This window comes from Pelophylax lessonae (genome assembly GCF_965119305.1).
Source record: "Pelophylax lessonae genome assembly, chromosome: 10".
Lineage (NCBI taxonomy): Eukaryota > Metazoa > Chordata > Amphibia > Anura > Ranidae > Pelophylax > Pelophylax lessonae.
In genome coordinates, this window is record NC_138777.1 from 17,166,115 (window position 1) to 17,189,044 (window position 22,930).

Consider the following 22,930-nt stretch of genomic DNA (forward strand, 5'->3'; position numbering starts at 1 on the left):
CGAAGGTTTACCTTCCAACAAGACAATGACCCTAAGCACACAGCTAAAATAACGAAGGAGTGGCTTTACAACGACTCCGTGACTGTTCTTGAATGGCCAGACAGAGCCCTGACTTAAACCCAATTGAGCATCTCTGAAGAGACCTAAAAATGGCTGTCCACCAACGTTTACCATCCAACCTGACAGAACTGGAGAGGATCTGCAAGGAGGAATGGCAGAGGATCCCCAAATCCAGGTGTGAAAGACTTGTTGCATCTTTCCCAAAAAGACTCCTGGCTGTATTAGATCAAAAGGGGGCTTCTTCTAAATACTGAGCAAAGGGTCTGAATACTTAGGACCATGTGATATTTCAGTTTTTCTTTTTTAATAAATCTGCAACAATGTCAACAATTCTGTGTTTTTCTGTCAGTATGGGGTGCTATGTGTACATTCATGAGGAAGAAGAATGAACTTAAATGATTTTAGCAAATGGCTGCAATATAACAAAGAGTGAAACATTTAAGGGGGGTCTGAATACTTTCCGTACCCACTGTATGACCAGTTCTCTGTGGAGAGATCTGGGTCTTTTGGACCCCTGATGTCTTCTCTGGCCTCCAAAGCATCTGATCACACCGAGATTGGTTTGATCAGATGCTGCTTGTACAAGCTGGTAACCGCTTATAAACAAAGAACCGAAATTGACAAAATCCTTGTTGCTTCCATTTTCTGACATCACAGAAGAGGGGTGGGAAATTCAGTTCCTTCCTAAGCACTCTTCCTAAGGAATGCGACCAAAGTGGTCACCTCGTTACCGGGCTCCCTGATCGGTAAAGGTGGGGGAAATAAGGGGACCCCTTACCGTCGCTTGTAGATGCGATCAAGTGGATGTACAACCACTTGGATCCCTTTCTCATTGATGTCAGCTGCAGCCATTATCCCGGTATAACCACTTCGATACGAGGACGACATATGATGTCAGCCAAGGGAGAAGTGATTAAACATTTTTAGAAACTAGAAATGTTGGGTTTAACGTTGTACAGACCTGACGGGGGGGGGGGGGGGGGGTTTGCACTCAATCCTGTGGCTGCAACCATCTGGATTGTTTGTAAAACTGGCAGGCAGACTCCTCCTGTCAGCTGAAAGCGTTCAGGCGACTGTGCTAACACCCGACTGCTCTTACACACTCCAGGTACCGGCGCACATGTCCGCTCTCCTCCCCTTCTTGCTGTGACCCGTAAAGTGACGTCACTTCCAGGTCAGCCTCTGTGTCCCCAGCATAGCATAGCTGGTAAGCAATGTTTTGCAATGCGATATGCATTGCAAAACATTCAGTGGAGTACAAAGATGTCTCAGTAAAGAGAACGTGTCACCTAAAAATCATCACATAGGGGACTTTTTGTCCCCATGTGATGAAAAAAAATTTTTTTTTTTTTGCAAAAAAATTTAATTATACCCAAGCACAGAAAATTAACCCCCCCCCAACAGAATTTTTTTGAAGACCCCCATCCCCACATATACGCCGGGGCGAGGAGTGATTAAGTTGATTACGATACAGATGTTGCATATCGCCGGGCACGCCAGAGTGAGAGCAATAATTCTTGCACCAGACCTCCCTGGTAACCCTAAACTGATATCTATAGGGGCTTTTGAAGCATCACTTATAGAAAATATAGGGTACTGAGTAGTGATCGGCCGATATCGTTTTTTCATTTCCGATACCGATATTTTGGTCCTCGCGAATCGGTATCGGCTGATATGGGCCGATATTTTCGTACATTTAAAACATTTTTTTTTTTTTTTTTACTTCACAGGTACTGTTGTGGAGGGATCTGGGGGTCTAAAAGACCCCAAACCCCTCCTCTGCACTTAAAAGCATTCAAAACGCCAAGTTTGGCTGTTTTGAATGCTGTCATTTTTTTTAATCTGGCGCTGAGTACCCGGAAGTGATGTCATGACATTACTTCCGGGTTTTTACATGGTGACCCGATCAGAGCCGAATGCGGCTTTGACCGGGTCTTCGGCGGCCGCGCAGGCTGGTTGCCCGGGTCTCCCGTTGGAACGGGAGACCCGGGTGAGCCGCGGAAGGTGGCAGGGGGGGGCGTCCCCTCCCGCTCCTTGTACTGACAGCCGAGTGGCTTCTCAGCTGCATTGGTTGTCATTACAAGTCAGCCGACCATCGGCTATGGACACCGGTACCGGGCTGATGACTCTAGCTGCAGGCATCACTCTGGTACAAGCACTTTCCGAAATATCGGCAACCTCAGGGGCCGATTCTGATATATCGGGGAAAGTGCATATCGGCCTTGCCAATAATCGGTCGATCCCTAGTACTGAGGTTTGTTGCTATTTCACGGGTGCACACTAATTTAAGGTTTGACGTGTTTGGTATCTATTTACTCAGTGCAACCTCGTCTTTTATATTTTACCAAAAAATTGTAGTAGTTTATTGCATTTGTTTTCCCTAAAATTCATTGTATTTTTTTTACTGACATTTTGCAGTAATATCATGTGGTATAAATAAATTGGAACGACCATTATTGTATTCTCTTGGGTGTCTGCTTTCAGAAAATATATATAGTTTGGGGGTCTTGTGTAATCTTCAGATTTAAAATGATTATTTAAACGTGTGCAAGAAAGCGCAAAAATGGCTCTGGCAGCGTAAAAGGTTAATACCGCTTTAAAGTGTACTTATCCTTTAAACCTTTTCTAATAAACAAATCATTCTTTCCTCTTAACCTGACTTGCCTGCCATAAACATGTCAGTCCTTTTTGTGTCATGAGACTTTAATAGAGGCAGAGTAAATATATATTCTGTAGCTAATTACATTTATAACCGCTCATTATGGGACAGTTAATAACACAAACACTTTCTAGATAAATCTCCGCCCATCACTAACACTCCGCCATCAGCGCAAGATGGGTGGAGCTCCGCATAGTTCAATACTTACTTTACCCGATATATACATTCTGCAGCTAAACCGCTTATCATGTGATTCATATTGAACACGTCACCATTTTTCTAGGTAAATCTATTTCTAAAGGTGATATTTGACATGAAATGTTCACCACATGTCGGTAACCTCCCATGCAATCCATACATACAAAGAAACCAAAACAAATACATTCAGAAATGAAGTTATGTGTAATAAAATGGAATGACACAGGGAAAAAGTATTGAACGCGCTAACTGAAATGTATTTATTACTTGGTACAAAATTCTTTGTTGGTAATGGCAGCTTCAAGAGGCCTCCTGTATGGAGAAACGAGTCCCAATGCGTTGCTCAGGTGTGATTTTGGCCCATTCTTCCACACAGTCTTCAAATCTTGAAGGGTCTTTTCTTTAAACTCTGATCTTTAATTATTTCCATAGATGTTCCATTGGATTCAAGTCAGGGGATTGGCTGGGCCATTCTAGCAGCTTTATTTTCTTTCTTTGAAACCAATTGAGAGTTTCCTTGGCTTTGTGTTTGGGATCATTGTCCTGCTTAAATGTCCTCCCTCGTTTCATCTTCATCATCCTGGTAGATGGAAGCAGATTTTTATCAAGAATGTCTTGGTACATTTTTCCATTCATCCTTCCTTTAACCTTCTTAGCGGTATTCCCGAGCGTGGCTCGGGGTTAAATTTCAGAGCCAAAAGCGGTAACCCCGAGCCACACTCGGGGTACCGCCAGAAGCATTGCTGGATCCTGTAAGCAGGGTTACTTACCTTGTCACCGCGATCCAGCGATGTATCCCGGCGGTGTCTCGCGGCGGATCTTCCTTCCGATCGTCTCCGTGCCCCGGCTTCCGTCTCCTGCGGCGTGATGTTCGCAGGGGGGTGGAACCAGCGGCAAATTCAAATGTAAAACACACCAAACACACTGATACAATGCAAAATAAAAAAAAATCATATTAGTTTGCCCCCCCAGTGCCCTTTCCTGCAGTTTTACTGTACTTTTTATGTGTGTGTGTATATATATATATATATATATATATATATAATGTATACAGTTGGTTTGGGCTGCTCATTCACAAGAATTACATGCAAAATAATGGTACCGCTTTCAGCACCTAAAATCCAAAAGAATCATACTGCCAGGGAGGTTAATGGCATGAAGTTTGCCAGTACCGTATGCTGAAGAACAGCCCCACACCATGATGTTCTCACCTCCAAACTTCACTGTTGGTATGGGGGTGTTTTTGGGATGATGTGCCATTTGACCTCCAAACAGGGTGTGTTTTATGGCATCCAAAGAGTTCGATTTTGGTCTTATATGACCAGACTATTTTCTCCCAGTATTTCACAGGCTTGTCTAAATGTTGTGCAGCAAACTTTAAATGAGCTTCAACATGCTTTTTCTTCAGCAATGGAATCCTGCCTGGTGAGTGTGCATGGCAGTTGAGTGCATTACTTATTGTTTTCTTTGAAACAATTGTACCTGCTAATTCCAGGTCTTTCTGAAGCTCTCCACAAGTGGTCCTAGGCTCTTGGACAACTCTTCTGATAATTCTTTTCACTCCTCAGTCAGAAATCTTGCGAGGAGCACCTGGTCGTGGCCGGTTTATAGTGAAATTATGTTTTTTCAACTTCCAGCTTATGGCCCAAACAGTGCTCACTGGAACATTCAGAAGTTTAGAAATACCTCTGTAACCAATGCCATCAGTATGTTTTGCAACAATAAGGTTGGGAAGTTCTTGAGAAAGCTCTTTGCTGTTACCCATCATGAGATGTTTCTCCAAGGTGTGAGACCTTGGTAATGACGTCCAGACGAAGCTACACCACGCCCAGCGAAACGTGTTGACGTCATCAGCCCGGCGGTACGCATACTACACTCCTGTAGTGGATGGCAGATGCGAGGGAAAGGAGCGCACGACTCCCACTGACTTACATGGCCGAGCAAAGAGGACACAGACCGAAGGGAAAAGGAAGGAGAGCGGCAGACAGCAGCAGCTCAGCGAGACGGCCGGCGGGACAGGTACTTTCTGCGGGGCGAGGATACCGCCATGACTTACATGACTGAACATTAGCAATACTGCCAGCAGAATCACTGTACCTTACAAGTCCCCCAGAAACCCTGATACAACACCAGTGCTGTTGCACACATACCAGCCATTCAGCAGCTCACTGTCGCCGCGATGCATGCATACACCCTCTAGGCATTCCCCACATACCAGGACACTCTACTGCTATACAGCCAAGGCCTGGTAGGCAATGCAGAGGAATATGCAACAGGATTAACAATCCCTCCAGCATATCCCCCATCCGGATTGAACTCCTCTCCAACTAACCCCTGTCTTACCGGATCAGCTCCTCTGCACCATACATTGGTTGACATCGCCCCTCCACGCACCCGAGCTTCCACAAGGAACTTATCAGGCTACACACTATTATGTGACAAGCTCAATTTTGAGACACTCCATATGAACTTCACCCATCCCCATTTTTACCCTGATAAGTCATCAATTTTTTGCACCGGCCGGTTTTTTGTATCCTTGTTACATGCATGTCCGTCTTGTTTTCTGTTTATCGTTGATACCCTATACTTGTACTGCACAGTGTGCATTTCACACAATATTATCAAATAAATTGACCTATTATCACATCATTTATGTGTTACCTTGTGCATCATTCACCCTCCATGAAACCAACTTTTTTCTGCAATCTATGCAGAGCACTTTGGGTGGTAGGTAGGGTCTGTGGGTGGGTGGTAGGTGAGAGAGGGCCACTTGGGGAATTTAACTCCCAATCAATCTGGCCCGACTGGATGAAAAAAGGCAGTGGACCCTTGTTAACCACTTGCCGACTGCGCACAGTATATTTACTGCGGCAGTCGGCCCCGGCCAGGCAGAGTGACGTAGGTCTACGTCGCTCGCCTGACACTCCTTCTAGAGCCAATAGCGGGCAAGCGCGTGCCCGCCGAGGCGCGCGCCCGCCTCGGCTCGTTCACGGAGGAGTGCGGGAGTGTGACTGGCGGACCCGATGTCCGCCGGTCACACTACGATCGCCGGTACAGCGGGAGAAAGACAGAGCGGCTTATGTAAACAAGCCGCCTGTCAGTTCTCCTTGTGTAAAAATGAAGATCAGACGTTTCTACTATGTAGAACCGTTGATCTTTGTTTTTACACCAATAGCAATGTCCCACTACAGTTAGAAGCACGCCCCTAGGACACACTTAACCCCTCCCTGTCCAATACAGTTAACCCCTTCCCTGCCAGTGTCATTTTTGCAGTAACAGTGCATATATATAGCACTGATTACTGCAGTAATGTCACTGGTACCCCCAAAAGTGTCAAAAATGTCAGTCAAGGGTCCGATCTGTCCGCCGCAATGTCGCAGTACCGCAAAAAAAATCGCAGATCGCCGCCATTACTCGTTAAAAAAAAAAACACCAAAAATGACAAAAATCTTTCCCTTTGTTAGTAAACGCGATAACTTTTGCGCAAACCAATCAAAATACGCTTTTTGCGATTTTTTTTTTTTTACCAAACATAGGTAGCATAAAACAAATTGGCCGAAAATGTTAAAAAATTTTGATTTTTACATTTTTTGGGGGGGAATTTCATATAAAAAAAAGTGAAAAATATTGTTATTTTTGCAAAAATTACGCTCTTTTTTTGTTTATAGCACGTGATCAAAAAATCGCACAGGTGATCAAATACCACCAAAAGAAAGCTCTGTTTGTGGGAAAAAAAAGGATGTGAAATTCGTTTAGGTACAGCATCGCATGGCCGCGCAATTATCCGTTAAAGTCACGCAGTAAAAAATCGCAAAAAAACCCCTGGTCTTTTAGCAGGAAAATCCTCCGGTGGTAAAGTGGTTAAGGGGTCTGGGCTGCTACCTTAAGAAACTCCCTAGTGGTTGTTTCCAAAGTTTGTAGTCGGTTAAAGTAGCGCCAAAAATCAGCAATAAGAATCCCACTTAGATCAAAAGATCGTCGTTTTTATTGGTAGCAGAACATGTTAAAGCCAACGCGTTTTGGGGGAACAGAGACTCCCCCCTTCTTCAGGGCATAAATGTTGCTATTCGAATCTGCAACCGACAGCATAACAATGTTCATTGGCACCAGTGAAAATTAAATACAGCTGGTGGGTGGGGTTTGGATCTGACAGGTGAGTAAGTGGGATTCTTTTTGCTGATTTTGGGCGACTACCACTAGAAACCTTGGTAATGAGACACCTTTTTTCAGGCCATCAGTTGAGACTGAACCAGCTGATATTAATTTGCACAAGGGGCAGGATTGCTTTGTAATTACTGATGGATATCAGCTGGTGTCTTGGCTTTCCATGTCTTTTTGCACCTCCCTTTCTTCATGTGTTTAATACTTTTGCTCTGTGTCATTACATTTTATTACACATTACTTCATTTCTGAACTTATTTGTTTTGGTTTATTTCTATGTATGGATTGCACGGGTTGTTTCTGACATGGTGAAAATTTCCTGTCAAATAGGACCTTTAGAAATATATTTACCTGCCATTTATGCCTTTTTTTTACCTTTGAAGGTGTTCTAGCATCAAGTCTAAGTAATCTAATAAGTAATGTATCAGTGTAACACTTCCAGGAGGGCCTACAAGCTACAGACACGTAGTGATTTTGCGTTCAGTCTCAGAAGTTGCAGCAGCGACCCCCCGACGACGCTCAGTTGATGAAGCTCCCATCTATACATAGCAGAAGGAATAGAAATAGAGCGGAGGTGCAGACGGAGACCAATGTCAAGGACCAACTTCCCCCACAAATATTTCACCTTCTACCCACTGATTGGGTGACACGTGTTTATCTGACAGTCTAATGTGACTGCAGGAAAGACAGATTGATGTGTTTTTGTTGCTGAAGGATGTTTTTTAAATCTTTTTCATTAGAACTGCATTCATAAAAATACGGGGAAGTTGCTTTTTCCTGTTTATTCCAGATTCCGGATGTGTATGGATGACTCCGGGAGTTAAATACCTGTCGCCAGTCAGAGATCTTCCTAATCACTTGCCGACCGCCTAACTGTAAATATTCGTCATTACTTTGACGTTAAATACCGGAGTTATGGCTGCAGCTACATACCATAACATTTTATTTTTCTGTTAGGCGGTTGGCTTTCAGATAAAAGTGATCCCAGCTGTAGATTCACCACAGTATCACTTTTATAGGCCGCGGGGGAGGTGTGTGTGCCCCCCCCCCCCCCCCCCGCTGCTTCCCAGTTGTTTTCGGGTTTACCTGAGCTGTCGATAAACCCGGAAGCAATCTGGTCCGGCAGATGGCTGGGCAGGAAGTCAGTGTATCATGTCTGCAGTCTCTGACCATCTCCTGTATCATGTCTGTAGTCTCTGACCATCTCCTGTATCATGTCTGTAGTCTCTTACCATCTCCTGTATCATGTCTGCAGTCTCTGACCATCTCTTGTATCATGTCTGTAGTCTCTGACCATCTCTTGTATCATGTCTACAGTCTCTGGCCATCTCTTGTATCATGTCTGCAGTCTCTGACCATCTCTTGTATCATGTCTGCAGTCTCTGACCATCTCTTGTATCATGTCTGCAGTCTCTGACCATCTCCTGTATCATGTCTGTAGTCTCTGACCATCTCCTGTATCAAGTCTGCAGTCTCTGACCATCTCCTGTATCATGTCTGCAGTCTCTGACCATCTCTTGTATCATGTCTGTAGTCTCTGACCATCTCTTGTATCATGTCTACAGTCTCTGGCCATCTCTTGTATTATGTCTGCAGTCTCTGACCATCTCTTGTATCACGTCTACAGTCTCTGGCCATCTCTTGTATCATGTCTGCAGTCTCTGACCATCTCCTGTATCATGTCTGTAGTCTTTGACCATCTCTTGTATCATGTCAGTGAGGCATCTACACAAGCAGGAAATTACATTTCTGGGGGGGGGGGGGGGGGGCGCTCTGTGCACGTTCTATCTGCAGAACACTTCCAGGTGGCCATATTGCATTTTACAGCAAATTACAGAGCTGCAGATTGAAAAGGAAAGGCGATTTTTAATAATATTCATTTACAGTATGACTTGTGTAGCAATTATATATATATATGTGTGTCTATGTATACAGTGTGTGTGTGTGTGTATATATATATATATATATATATATATATATATATAAATATAATTATTTTTTTTTATTTGCTATTCCCCCCCGCCCCCACACACACACACAAAAGTGGCGTTACCCTTTAACTGTTCCCATGCTCTTTGTCTCACCCTTCTTGCTGCATCCTCCACATAGAGCTGCAGCAGGAGGGAACCCCGATATAAAATGCTACCAGTGGAGTCACCAAGAACAAAGAAGAAGCAATCGGTTCATTCTCCTGGGATGAAGTATCGGTTTAGGATGTGCTGACCTCCTAAGCTCGCAATCTGTTCTGTGTCCCGGTCAGACTGAAATGGGAATTTTCGCTGTGTAATATAATACCGTAATATAAAACAACATAATGTCTGTTTTTATTTTATTTTGCTGCGTGGGATAATGTCACATTTTTCCTCCACTCTCTTTTGCCGCAGTATTTGTTTTTTCTTATACTCTCCCGGCGGAAAGCGAGGTTTAAATGTGCATCAGTTATAATCCATATGCTGAATCACGCTGTCCTGAGCTGCGACCTAATCACATTACCGTCTCCGCGGTTCTATAGGACTCGGATTGAACAGTCTGTTTACTTTTCCATTGCCGGAATTGTTTTTTCTTTCAAAGTTTCAGATTAAAAGATGAATCGGCGGAAAGGCTCGTGTCTGTTTTTAGATTCTGCTTACTCGCAAAATTCCTCGACAATCAGAAACAGAACGTGTCACGGCGATATGCTTGTATATGAAGCGCATTGTTTAATCTTAGATTGTAAAGCTTGCTTAGCCAGCAGACTACAAGTCCCAGCAAACACCCCTTTTCTGTTTTAGGTACAGTCCTGTGAACTTGTTCATAAATGTTAAACTTCACCTGGATCAGTAGGACATGCGTTGGCCACTAAATCACAATATGTTGAATAAAAAAATACCTTTTTTTTCTCATAAATAAAAAATATTGTTTAATAAAGCCTTGGCAGCCTAGATCACAATCTCTGGCTGCCAGTAGCATTTTGGGTGTTTCTCAGAATTAGAGACTGCAGGGTATTTCTTGTTTTTCATTAAGCAGATTCTTTCTGGTAGACTTGAGGTGAGACCATTGTGCACCCCAATTATGCAGCTCTATTAGGCAAAGTCTGCATCCTTGGTTTTGATCCTAACCTCAACCCTATCTGCACGGAGTTTCCATGTTCTCCCTGTGTTTCATGGCTACTCTTCTTTTTTCCCTCCCACTCTCTAAAGACATGCTAGGTAGGTTAATCTCAGAAGCATGGTGGGATTTGTAGCCTCCCTACAGCTAGAGTGCTGAGGTTGTCTATCCTTGCTAATACTGGAGCACATGGGCTGGTGATCCTGGAGCACATGGGCTGGTGATCCTGGAGCACATGGGCTGGTGATCCTGGAGCACATGGGCTATAACCTGATGGATCTCATGGAGGAAGAGGAGGTCTGAAGATTTCCCCTTCCCCCACTCTCCCTTGTGTTTCTTTGTCCATTCAATAAAGCTTCGGGCTTGTGACCTCATTCCCCTTCCCCTACCCCACTCTCTCCCCCCAGCAACGTATAGACAACGTTCTTTAGTTTTATGCTTTAGGGGTATTGCGGCATCAAGCACGATGTGATGGCACGGGGTATTCTTACTCCGCAGAACACATCAGGCATCATACCGCAGAATGAATGTTTTTGTTTGAATATATTTATTTCTATGACCGGAAATGTATAGAAAAAAAAAATGTGCTGGTGATCCTGGAGCACATGGGCTGGTGATCCTGGAGCACATGGGCTGGTGATCCTGGAGCACATGGGTCGGTGATCCTGGAGCACATGGGTCGGTGATCCTGGAGCACATGGGTCGGTGATCCTGGAGCACATGGGCCGGTGATCCTGGAGCACATGGGCCGGTGATCCTGGAGCACATGGGCCGGTGATCCTGGAGCACATGGGCCGGTGGTCCTGGAGCACATGGGCCGGTGATCCTGGAGCACATGGGCTGGTGATCCTGGAGCACATGGGTCGGTGATCCTGGAGCACATGGGCCGGTGATCCTGGAGCACATGGGCCGGTGATCCTGGAGCACATGGGCCGATGATCCTGGAGCACATGGGCCGGTGATCCTGGAGCACATGGGCCGGTGGTCCTGGAGCACATGGGCCGGTGGTCCTGGAGCACATGGGCCGGTGATCCTGGAGCACATGGGCCGGTGATCCTGGAGCACATGGGCCGGTGATCCTGGAGCACATGGGCCGGTGATCCTGGAGCACATGGGCCGGTGATCCTGGAGCACATGGGCCGGTGATCCCGGAGCACATGGGCCGGTGATCCCGGAGCACATGGGCCGGTGATCCCGGAGCACATGGGCCGGTGATCCCGGAGCACATGGGCCGGTGATCCCGGAGCACATGGGCCGGTGATCCCGGAGCACATGGGCCGGTGATCCCGGAGCACATGGGCTGGTGATCCCGGAGCACATGGGCTGGTGATCCCGGAGCACATTGGCTGGTGATCCTTAGGCACATTTGCCGGTGATCTCTGAGTACACTGGCTGGTGATCCTTGAGCACTTCGGCTGGAGAGACTGGAGCACATTGGCTGGTGATCCTTGAGCACATCAGCTAGTGATCCCGAAACATCCTACCTGCTGGCTCTCACACAGAGACCCTGAAATTAAAAAAACTGTCCATACTAAAAAATTCTTCAGAAGCTCTAATCAGATTTAGAATTGCCCTGGAAATTTTTATTTGTGAAGCAGGATGCATTGTGTTACACATTGTAGACTGCAGTAACTACATTCCTGTTGCCCTCTTACTGATCCAGTATAGTGTTATAATGAACTGAGGTTACAGTAAACTGTCTGACTTTAGCACAGCTTAGACATATACTGGATACCTTTAGTAGCTCCGCCAAATGTTTTTACTTATATCCTGGAATTGCTCTTTAGGAATTTGAATTTTTTATTTCAGAAGTAACCCTTTAATTCTCACGGGCACTTTGCGCAGAAGAAGTCAAACAATACTTGTCAGGAAACGATGACGCCACCACAGGGCCTTTCAGATGCTGCCCATCAGGGTAGCCTGCCCAACAGTTATGTCGAGTGCTCCTCCCACCCAGTGACCCCAGATTGCCTGGGCTTGATACAGATTTTCCAGTCCCTCTTCCAACACATTCCTTTATCTAGTTATTGTTTGCAGATTGGATTGATATCTCTTTGGAATTTGCATTCTTTTCTGAAAACGCTTGTGCTGGTTGTTTCTTTTAGGAATCCAAAACGTTCTCAGCCTCCTCTGTGCGGTGCTGACCGAAAACAAAGTCCTCTTCCATTCCTCCAGTTTCCAGCGTCTCAGCGATGCTTCCCGGGCGTTAGAAGCGCTTATGTACCCTCTAAAGTACAGGTGAGCCTAAAGAAAATAAACACGTACTGCCCTATTTATGTCAGAGTCCTACGGAATGCTACAGTTTATAAATGTGTGTCTATGTACAGTGCCTTGCGAAAGTATTCGGCCCCCTTGAACTTTGTGACCTTTTGCCACATTTCAGGCTTCAAACATAAAGATATAAAACTGTAATTTTTTGTGAAGAATCAACAACAAGTGGGACACAATCATGAAGTGGAACAAAATTTATTGGATATTTCAAACTTTGTTAACAAATAAAAAAACTGAAAAAATTGGGCATGCAAAATTATTCAGCCCCTTTACTTTCAGTGCAGCAAACTCTCTCCAGAAGTTCAGTGAGGATCTCTGAATGATCCAATGTTGACCTAAATGATTAATGATGATAAATAGAATCCACCTGTGTGTAATCAAGTCTCTGTATAAATGCACCTGCACTGTCATAGACTCAGAGGTCAGTTTAAAGCGCAGAGAGCATCATGAAGAACAAGGAACACACCAGGCAGGTCCGAGATACTGTTGTGGAAAAGTTTAAAGCCGGATTTGGATACAAAAAGATTTCCCAAGCTTTAAACATCCCAAGGAGCACTGTGCAAGCGATAATATTGAAATGGAAGGAATATCAGACCACTGCAAATCTACGAAGACCTGGCTGTCCCTCTAAACTTTCTACTCATACAAGGAGAATTCAAGCGAATATGGCGTCTTCAGATAGCAGTACTCTGATCGCCAAAGGAAAAGGGGTGTTTTACAGGTAAGGAATGTGCAACATCCCAAATATAATGAGGAGTTTATTCAAGTTGATCAGGCAAGGACTTTATAGGCACAATTTGTTAAAAAATCACAATTTTTATTAAGAAATTATTAAAATCAGCAATATGGGTGCATATACCTCATACAAAGAGGACAACAAGTAACAGTACATATGATAATATACACAGAATATATAAGTAGGTTGTAAAAATAATATCCTACTACATCACAGATTGGGCCTTGTGATCGGTGACAGGAAGGATAACTGTCGTCCGTCAGGGTCCCATGATATTACATTCGAGTGGTAGATATTTACAATGCTCAAAGTCCTTGCCTGATCAACTTGAATAAACTCCTCATACAAGGAGAAGACTGATCAGAGATGCAGCCAAGAGGTCCATGATTTGTCTGGATGAACTGCAGAGATCTACAGCTGAGGTGGGAGACTGTCCATAGGACAACAATCAGTCGTATACTGCACAAATCTGGCCTTTATGGAAGAGTGGCAAGAAGAAAGCCATTTCTTAAAGATATCCATAAAAAGTGTAGTTTAAAGTTTGCCACAAGCCACCTGGGAGACACCAAACATGTGGAAGAAGGTGCTCTGGTCAGATGAAACCAAAATCAAACTTTTTGGCAACAATGCAAGACGTTACGTTTGGCGTAAAAGCAACACAGCTCATCACCCTGAACACACCATCCCCACTGTCAAACATGGTGGTGGCAGCATCATGGTTTGGGCCTGCTTTTCTTCAATACAGGACCATTCTGGAAGAAAACCTGATGGAGTCTGCAAAAGACCTGAGACTGGGTTTGAGATTTGTCTTCCAACAAGACAATGATCCAAAACATAAAGCAAAATCTACAATGGAATGGTTCACAAATAAACATATCCAGGTTTTAGAATGGCCAAGTCAAAGTCCAGACCTGAATCCAATCGAGAATCTGTGGAAAGAACTGAAAACTGCTGTTCACAAACGCTCTCCATCCAACCTCACTGAGCTCGAGCTGTTTTGCAAGGAGGAATGGGCAAAAATTTCAGTCTCTCGATGTGCAAACCTGATAGAGACATACCCCAAGCGACTTACAGCTGTAATCGCAGCAAAAGGTGGCGCTACAAAGTATTAACTTAAGGGAGCTGAATAATTTTGCACGCCCAATTTTTCAGTTTTTTATTTGTTAAAAAAGTTTGAAATATCCAATAAATTTCGTTCCACATCATGATTGTGTCCCACTTGTTGTTGATTCTTCACAAAAAATTACAGTTTTATATCTTTATGTTTGAAGCCTAAAATGTGGCAAAAGGTTGCAAAGTTCAAGGGGGCCGAATACTTTCACAAGGCACTGTATATACACTATATTACTATATTACCAAAAGTATTGGGATGCCTGCCTTTACACGCACACCTCACAAATGCTTTTCTGGAAGAATGGTGAAACATTCCCATAGACACACTCCTAAACCTTGTGGACAGCCTTCCCAGAAGAGTTGAAGCTGTTATAGCTGCAAAGGGTGGGCCAACTCAATATTGAACCCTACGGACTAAGACTGGGATGCCAATAAGGTTTATGTGCGTGAAAAGGCAGGCGTCCCAATACTTTTGGTAATATTGTGTGTCTGAACTTCATAGAACATATTACTCCAGAAAGGGTCAATTCCCTAGCACAGCCCCATTTCTCCTTGTATGTCATAGCCCTCCTTATTTCTGGGAGTGTTTAATTACGCTCTGTGCTGGTGCAGCTCCTCCTCCCTTCCCCAGCTGCTGGGGAAAGAGCAAAGGGAAATGCTATAGAGCAGTGACGGCGAACTTTGGCACCCCAGATGTTTTGGAACTACATTTCTCATGATGCTCAACTACACTGTAGCATGCATGAGCATCATGGGAAATGTAGTTCCAAAACATCTGGGGTGCCAGGGTTCACCATCACTGCTATAGAGTGTCACTTGAGCCAAGTCTGCTGCGGTGGTTGACATTGCCTTTAAAATGGCAGCACCCAGCATCAGTGTCAGGGTTTTTGGAGTCTACACAAGGGAGGTTTTGTTTCAGGTATGTGACTCCCTACATAAACATTTATATAGCTGCCAAGGGAGAACTAAAGGGAATTCTGTAGAGTGGTGGCTGTCAACTTTAGCAAGACCAGGGCCTGGCAAATTCTTCCAAAATCTTCCATGCCCCAAATGTAAAAAATATAAATTTACGCTTACACAATAAAAGTATGGGAATACAAAATATGTATTAAAATTCTAAAAGGAGCTGGAGAACAACTGTGGTGGATGTGGTTTTTGGAAGAGGGTGGGATCTCTTTCTCTTGGCATCAGTGAGAGTTTTAATGCCCATTGTTGGTATCAGCGGGAGAAATAGTGCTCCGTCTTTGATGTTAGTCGAAGGGATATTGCTCCATGGGCCAGATAAAGGCAAGCAAAGGGCCACATCCGGCCCGCGAGCCGCAGTTTGGAGACCCCTGAGCTAGGTGGCAGTGTGGAGGACTGAGTGCTCTCTGGGGGAGGTTGAGAGGCTAGGTGGATCACTATGGGAGGTTGGCTGGCACTGTGGGAGGTTGGGGGATCTGCAGGAGAGGTTTTGTAGGAGGTCAGTGAATCTGTGGCTGGCTGAAGGCCTGGGAGGAGGAAGGCCACGGCCCAGCATTGCTTTTGGGGTCTACACATGCGAGGCTTTTACAGGTGTGGTATTTGTATAAAATATGTTAAATTCACATACGTTATGGAAGATTCTTGTTGAAATTAATGTTTTATAATGGTTAACGGGATCGTCAATAGCTCTGTTATATGATGGACCAAAATTCGCTTCAGCAAACAAAATGGATTCCCTCCATGCTTGCTAGTCATGTCCATCTGATATGGATGCCAGTACCTAGCTCTTTGCAATTCATTGGAAGCTCTTCCCAGGTGGCCCTATCACCCTTCTTCTAACCCCTCTGTCTTTGTCTTGCAGTTATCCCTACATTCCAATCCTTCCAGCGCAGCTTCTCGAGGTCTTAAGCTCCCCAACGCCGTTTATTATTGGGGTCCATTCTGTCTTCTGCTCAGAGCTCCATGACCTGGTAAGCTGGTGAAGCCTTTGGTTTCTTGCAATTTATCGCTGTCTTGTATTATTGCACCGCTAGTCATTGTATCTGATTTATCTCCATTCCTGTATTTGTCTGCGTGTTTCACATGTACAAATCCCAATGACATGTGAAGTAGCAGCGGGTTATGATGGGGAGTTATGAATTCCATATGTTTCACAACTATTTAGGAACTGGTTTTATCCAGAGCTTCTCCAGGAGTCCCGTCTCATCTGCTGGCGAGCTGCTAGGGAGACAGGTGCCGACTGCTGAATTTATGACTTCTCACCGTGTCCCCATTCTACCGTGGCTTTAACTCTTTCAAGCTCAACGTGTCTGTAGCGATCTTGTCTGACATATCTAATGCCGCCAGCCAAACATCAGGAAACTCTTCATGTTAAAGGATGAGATAATATTAGATAGCAGGCTTATCAGAGCCTTCCGTCTATTCTTAGCAAAAAAAATGTAAAAATACTTTTATAGCTTAGATCAGGGGTCTCAAAAATTTTTAAGCAAGGGGCCAGTGTACTCTCCTTCAAACTTTAGGGGGATGAGACTGACCACTGGGAATAGAAAATGCCCTAGCATCATTGGGAGTAAAAATATTACATGGCGCCTGTAGTCATTAGGAGAATAGTGCCCCATCATTGGTATCTGTTGGAGGAGTAGTGTCCCATCATAGGTATTAGTAACAGGAGTAGTGTCCCATCATTGTTGTCAGTGGGAGGAATAGTGCCCCATCATTGGTGTCAGTGGGAGGAATAGTGCCCCATCATTGGTGTCAGTGGGAGGAATAGTGCTCCATCATTGGTGTCAGTGGGAGGAATAGTGTCCCATCATTGGTGTCAGTGGAAGGAATAGTGTCCCATCATTGATAATAGTGGAAGGAATAGTGTCCCATCATTGGTGTCAGTGGGAGGAATAGTGTCCCATCATTGATGATAGTGGAAGGAATAGTGTCCCATCATTGGTGTCAGTGGGATGAATAGTGCCCCATCATTGGTGTCAGTGGAAGGAATAGTGTCCCATCATTGATAATAGTGGAAGGAATAGTGTCCCATCATTGGTGTCAGTGGGAGGAATAGTGTCCCATCATTGGTGTCAGTGGGAGGAATAGTGTCCCATCATTGATATTAGTGGAAGGAATATCACCCCATCATTCGTGTCAGCGGGAGAAATATCACCCCATCATTGGTAGTAGTGAGAGAAATAGTGCCTCATTATTGTTGTCAATGGGAGGAATAGTTCCCCATCATTGGTATTAGGGATAAGAATAGTACCCCATCATTGGTGTCATTGGCTGGAATAGTGGTCCGTCATTGATGTCATTGGGAGAATTAGTGCCCCATCATTGGTGTCAGTGGGAGGAATAGCACCCCATCATTGGTGTCAGTGGGAGGAATAGCACCCCATCATTGGTGTCAGTGGGAGGAATAGCACCCCATCATTGGTGGTAGTGAGAGGAATATTGCCCCATTATTGTTGTCAATGGGAGGAATAGTTCCCCATCATTGGTATTAGGGATAAGAATAGTACCCCATCATTGGTGTCATTGGCAGGAATAGTGGTCCGTCATTGATGTCAGTGGGAGAATTAGAGCCCCATCATTGGTGTCAGTGGGAGAAATAGCATCCCATCATTTAAAACAGTGGGGGTAATGATGCCCCATTGCTGGTGTCAGTGGGAGGAATAATGTCCCACACCACTGGTTTAGATAATATGATATCGCAGTGAAAAGTGTAAGATTTAGAATTTTTGAAATATTATGTATTTGTGTAGTAGGGGGCAGGGAGGTATCTTTTGTGAGTATATATGAATGAAACAATCATATAAAATAAAGCATGTGGGAGTTAGCCTTCAGTACATTTCTTGTGTGTCGTCATACCACCCTCTAGTACCAACTGACCACTCTAGAATTAGGACAGTGCATTGTCACAAATTGCATTATCCATTAGGACCACTTTCAGCTCAGGGAAGGTAGGAGGATCGCTCCTACCAAAACTCCATAAACAGTCCGCAATGACTATACAATGTGTTTTGGGGCTAAAATGATATGGGTGAGCCTTTTTCAAACAGGGTTCCACAAACTCTAGGTTTCCTTCAAACATTGCTAGCAGCTCCTTGAACAGTAGCAGCTTATTCTGCATAATTGTGACTGCAAAGTTCTGGCACCACCCAGCAGTCAGCAGCATGAGACCAGTGGAGATTCTTTTGGCATTTCTCATGTAAGTAACCACCAACATCAATGATTGTTAGCCATTTGTGAGGGTAGCATTTATCCCACTGACCACCAAGTTAAGGGACATTCTTCCCAGTGACCCCCAATGTAAGGGACATTCTTCCCACTGACCACCAATGTAAGGAGCATTCTACCCACTGACCACCAATATAAGAATATAGAATGGGATTGGTGCAGCGCTAACACAATTGAATCCACAGTCCATACAAATGTTCAAATGGATCAAATACAAAAGTGCAGTAAACAAAAGTTCATCAGAGAGTGCTCCAATAAAGAAGGGAAACTGTCCACCACTTCAAACTTGGAAAAAGCCCCGTGTGCAGGAACCGCCACCAAGATAATAAATGGCCTCTTACCAAATTGCAATGACCCCCATTACAAGGATCAAAGACAGCCTGTGTGATCATATCAGTGCCCAGATCGACATGTATCGATTCCCAGTGTTCCCTCAGCAGCTCCGACCGGAACAAGTGAACATAAGAAAAAGAGGGACAACTCCAATAGTGAAGTACGTTCACAGGTTTATTCAGTAAAAGCAGAGTGGCAACTCCCGTTTGCATGAAGAAATCACAGCATGTCTCGGAGCCATACTCTCAGAACCTTTGTTTCCAACCAATAAAATGGCCGCCGTGTCTCCTTGCTGGCCTCAGCACGACGAACCGCAGGCTCCTCCTCCAATATAAGAAGCATTCTTCCCACTGACCACCAAAATAAGGGACATTCTTCCCATTGACCAACAGTATAAGGGACATTCTTCTCACTGACCACACCAATATAAGGGACATTCTTTCCACTGACCACACCAATATAAGGGACATTCTTCCTACTGACCACACCAATATAAGGGACATTCTTCCCACTGACCACACCAATAAAAGGAGCATTCTTCCAACTGATCACAACAATATTCTTCCCACTAACCACCAATATGAGGAGATCTCTTCCCATTGACCACCAATATAAGTGATATTCTTCCCATTAACCACCAATATAAGAGACATTCTTCCCATTAACCACCAATGTAAGGGACATTCTTCCCATTAACCACCAATATAAGGGACATTTTTCCCATCGACCACCAATATAAGGAGCATTCATCCCACTGACCACTCTAATATAAGGGACACTCTTCCCGCTGACTACCATTTTAAGGTGCATTTTTCCCACTGACCACCAATCTAAGGGACAATCTTCCCATTGACCAATGTAAAGAGCTTTCTCCCTAACGACCACAAATATAAGGGACATTCTTTCTATTGACCACCAATATAAGGACATTCTTCCCATTGACCACCAATATAAGGGATGCTCTTCCCACTGACTACCAATATAAGGAGCATTCTTCCTACTGACCGCCAATATAAAGCGCATTCTTCTCACTGGCCATCAATGTAAGGGACATTCCTCCCACTGACCAATGTAAAGAGCATTCTACCTAATGACCACCAATATAAGATACATTCTTACCTTGACCACCAATGTAAGGGACATTCTTATCAATGACCACCAATATAAGGATCATTCTTCCCACTGACCACCAATGTAAGGGACATTCTTATCAATGACCACCAATATAAGGATCATTCTTCCCACTGACCATTGTAAAGAGTATTCTCCCTAATGACCACCAATATAGGGGCCATTCTTCCCACTGACAATTGTAAAGAGTATTCTCCCTAATGACCACCAATATAGGGGGCCATTCTTCCCACTGACCACCAATGTAAGAGACATTCTTCTCACTAATCTGCAAGGTAAGGGCTCTTCTCTTACAGTAAAAAGATGGATAGAGTCTGGTGACAACAGTATATAAATGATCACATGGCAACAACAGAAGTCTTGTCAGTCTTCGCTTATTTTTGTTGACTTTTATAATTGAGGACGGCTTCACATATATTGCATTCCTTTTGAATGGCACCTCATTGCCCCCTTTGGATGCGATAAAGGTGATGCATCACCAAGCATAGACATAGACACTATGGGGTTTATTTACTAAAGCTGGAGAGTTCAAAATCAGGCTCACTTCTGCATAGAAACCAATCCGCTTCTAACTTCAGCTTGTTCAATTAAGCCTTGGCAATAAAACCTGGAAGCTGATTGTTTTTTTTGTAGAAGTGAGTCTGATTTTGCACTCTCCAGATTTAAAATAAACCTCTATGGAAATAAATTGACTTTGGACCCAGTGCCTACCATCCACGTCCTCCAAACTGTCAATCCAGAGGCCAGCCCCACAAGATCCTCTGGTACAGACCAAGTGACTGGCACAAAGTCATGTGGTCAAAGATTGAAGTCCTTCACAAAAGCTTCTTGAAAGGCCTGTTGGATCTGCTTGCAGTGGATAAGCAAAAGTATTGTGGGCAAAAGTACCAGTCTACAATAAATGTTGGATAGGGTACCATATCATGATCAACCTTAATGGACTTTTTCTGTAGCGCAGCCGCAATGCCCCTTTAACTTCCTGCTGACTGTTTGCATCAAGTGACTTCAGAAACTGCAATTTCGCACCATTTAGTTCAGAGTTTCTCTAAAAAAGGTGGCCTTTTTTATATATCAGCCTATTTGTTGAATTATGCATGCTGATTGCATGTTACATGGATGAGCTGTACTGGTATGAGAAGTAGCAATGGGGCATAGAAAAATACAATGATTTCCATATGTCTTATAAACTAGTTAGATCCAGTGCTTCACCAGGAGCTCTGTCATCTGGTGGGGATCTGTGTCCAAGACAGGTGCCAAAAATGGGAATTTATTGTCCATTATCACTGCCGGCTGGAGAACCTGAGAGCCAAGTACTAGGCAGTTTGCAACTGCTACTTTATCTGTGCTTGTTAAAGTATTATGCAATATCAATACAGGCACATATTTATGTCATAAAGATAAAACTGTGAATTGCTATATCTGTTCAGGAAAGACATCAGTCAGAAATCCATTTTGTTTACCCTGGTCTGAGTTTTTAAAGGATTCAAGCAATGTCTCTGTGTATTATAGACACCAGCCGCTGGATTGCTGTCCCTGTTTCTTTGCTAAACTAAACTGTGTCCTGGTCTGACATTGACTATTATCTATTCAATGCAGCAGCAGCAGCGTTAGAAGCCCTGAAGAAGGGAGATACAGTTAGGTCCATATATAATTGGACACAGGCACAATTTTAGTTTTTTTTTTTCAGGTATTTACCAAAACCTATTCAAGCAATAGTTGCAGTATCTCACAAAAGTGAGTACACCCCTCACATTTTTGTAAATATTTTATAAAATCTTTCCATGTGACAACACTGAAGAAATGACACTTTGCTACAATGTAAAGTAGTGAGTGTACAGCTTGTCTAAGAGTCCATTCACACTAATACGACTTGTCAGGCGACTTGGTCAGCCTGACAAGTCGTGCACCGGCGCGGTCCATTGTGTAGTACAGGAACGGTTCTAATAGGAGCGACACAAGTCGCTCCGACTTGGAAAAAGGGTCCTGTACTACTTCGGGGCGACCTGGAGCGACTTGCATAGACATTCATTTTATGAAGTCGTGCCGAAGTCGCGCTGCACGCGACTTCACAGGTCGCCCCCGAAGTCGTGCCGCTTCAGTGTGAATGCGGTCTAACAGTGTAAATTTGCTGTCCCCTCAAAATAACTCAACAAACACCATTAATGTTTAAACCGCTGGCAACAAAAGTGAATATGCCCCTAAGTTAAAATGTCCAAATTGGGCCCAATTAGCCATTTTCCCTCCCAGTGTCATGTGATTCGTTAGGGTTACAAGGTCTCATGAGTGAATGGGGAGCAGGTGTGTTAAATTAAGTGTTATCGCTCTCACTCTCTTAGCACGGTGGCCAAGACCATAGAGCGGTTTAACAGGACAGGTCCCACTCAAAACAGGCCTCACCATGGTCGGTGGAAGAAGTTGAGTGCACGTGCTCAGCGTCATATCCAGGGGTTGTCTTTGGGAAATAGACATATGCCTGTAGAGGTTGAAGGGGTGGGGGTCAGCCTGTCAGTGCTCAGACCATACGCCGCACACTGCATCAAATTGGTCTGCATGGCTGTCATCCCAGAAGGAAGCCTCTTCTAAAGATGATGCACAAGAAATCCCGCAAACAGTTTTCTGAAGACAAGCAGACTAAGGACATGGATTACTGGAAAGATGTCCTGTGCTTTGATGAGAGCAAGATAAACTTATTTGGTTCAGATGGTGTCAAGCGTGTGTGGCGGCAACCAGGTGGGGAGTACAAAGACAAGTTTGTCTTGCCTACATTCAAGCATGGGTGTGGGAATGTCATGGTCTGGGCCTGCATGAGTGCTGCTGGCACTGGGGAGCTACAGTTCATTGAGGGAACCATGAATGCCAACATGTACTGTGACATACTGAAGTAGAGCATGATCGCCTCCCTTCAGAGACTGGGCCGCAGGGCAGTATTCCAACATAACGACCCCAAACACCCCTCCAAGAGGACCACTGCCTTGCTAAAGAAGCTGAGG

At 44.3% G+C, this 22,930-nt stretch overlaps 1 protein-coding gene across 4 annotated transcripts in view; it reads left to right on the forward strand.

The window, feature by feature from the left end:
- The window catches only part of SBF2 (SET binding factor 2), a 645,230-nt gene that overhangs the window by 353,778 nt on the left and 268,522 nt on the right, over positions 1–22,930 (forward strand). For all 4 annotated transcript variants that reach the window (XM_082270857.1, XM_082270858.1, XM_082270859.1 and 1 more), the window contains exons 7-8: positions 12,271–12,403; positions 16,111–16,219. In XM_082270857.1, the coding sequence (XP_082126983.1) occupies positions 12,271–12,403; positions 16,111–16,219 (242 nt within the window). The remainder of the gene's footprint in view (positions 1–12,270; positions 12,404–16,110; positions 16,220–22,930) is intronic.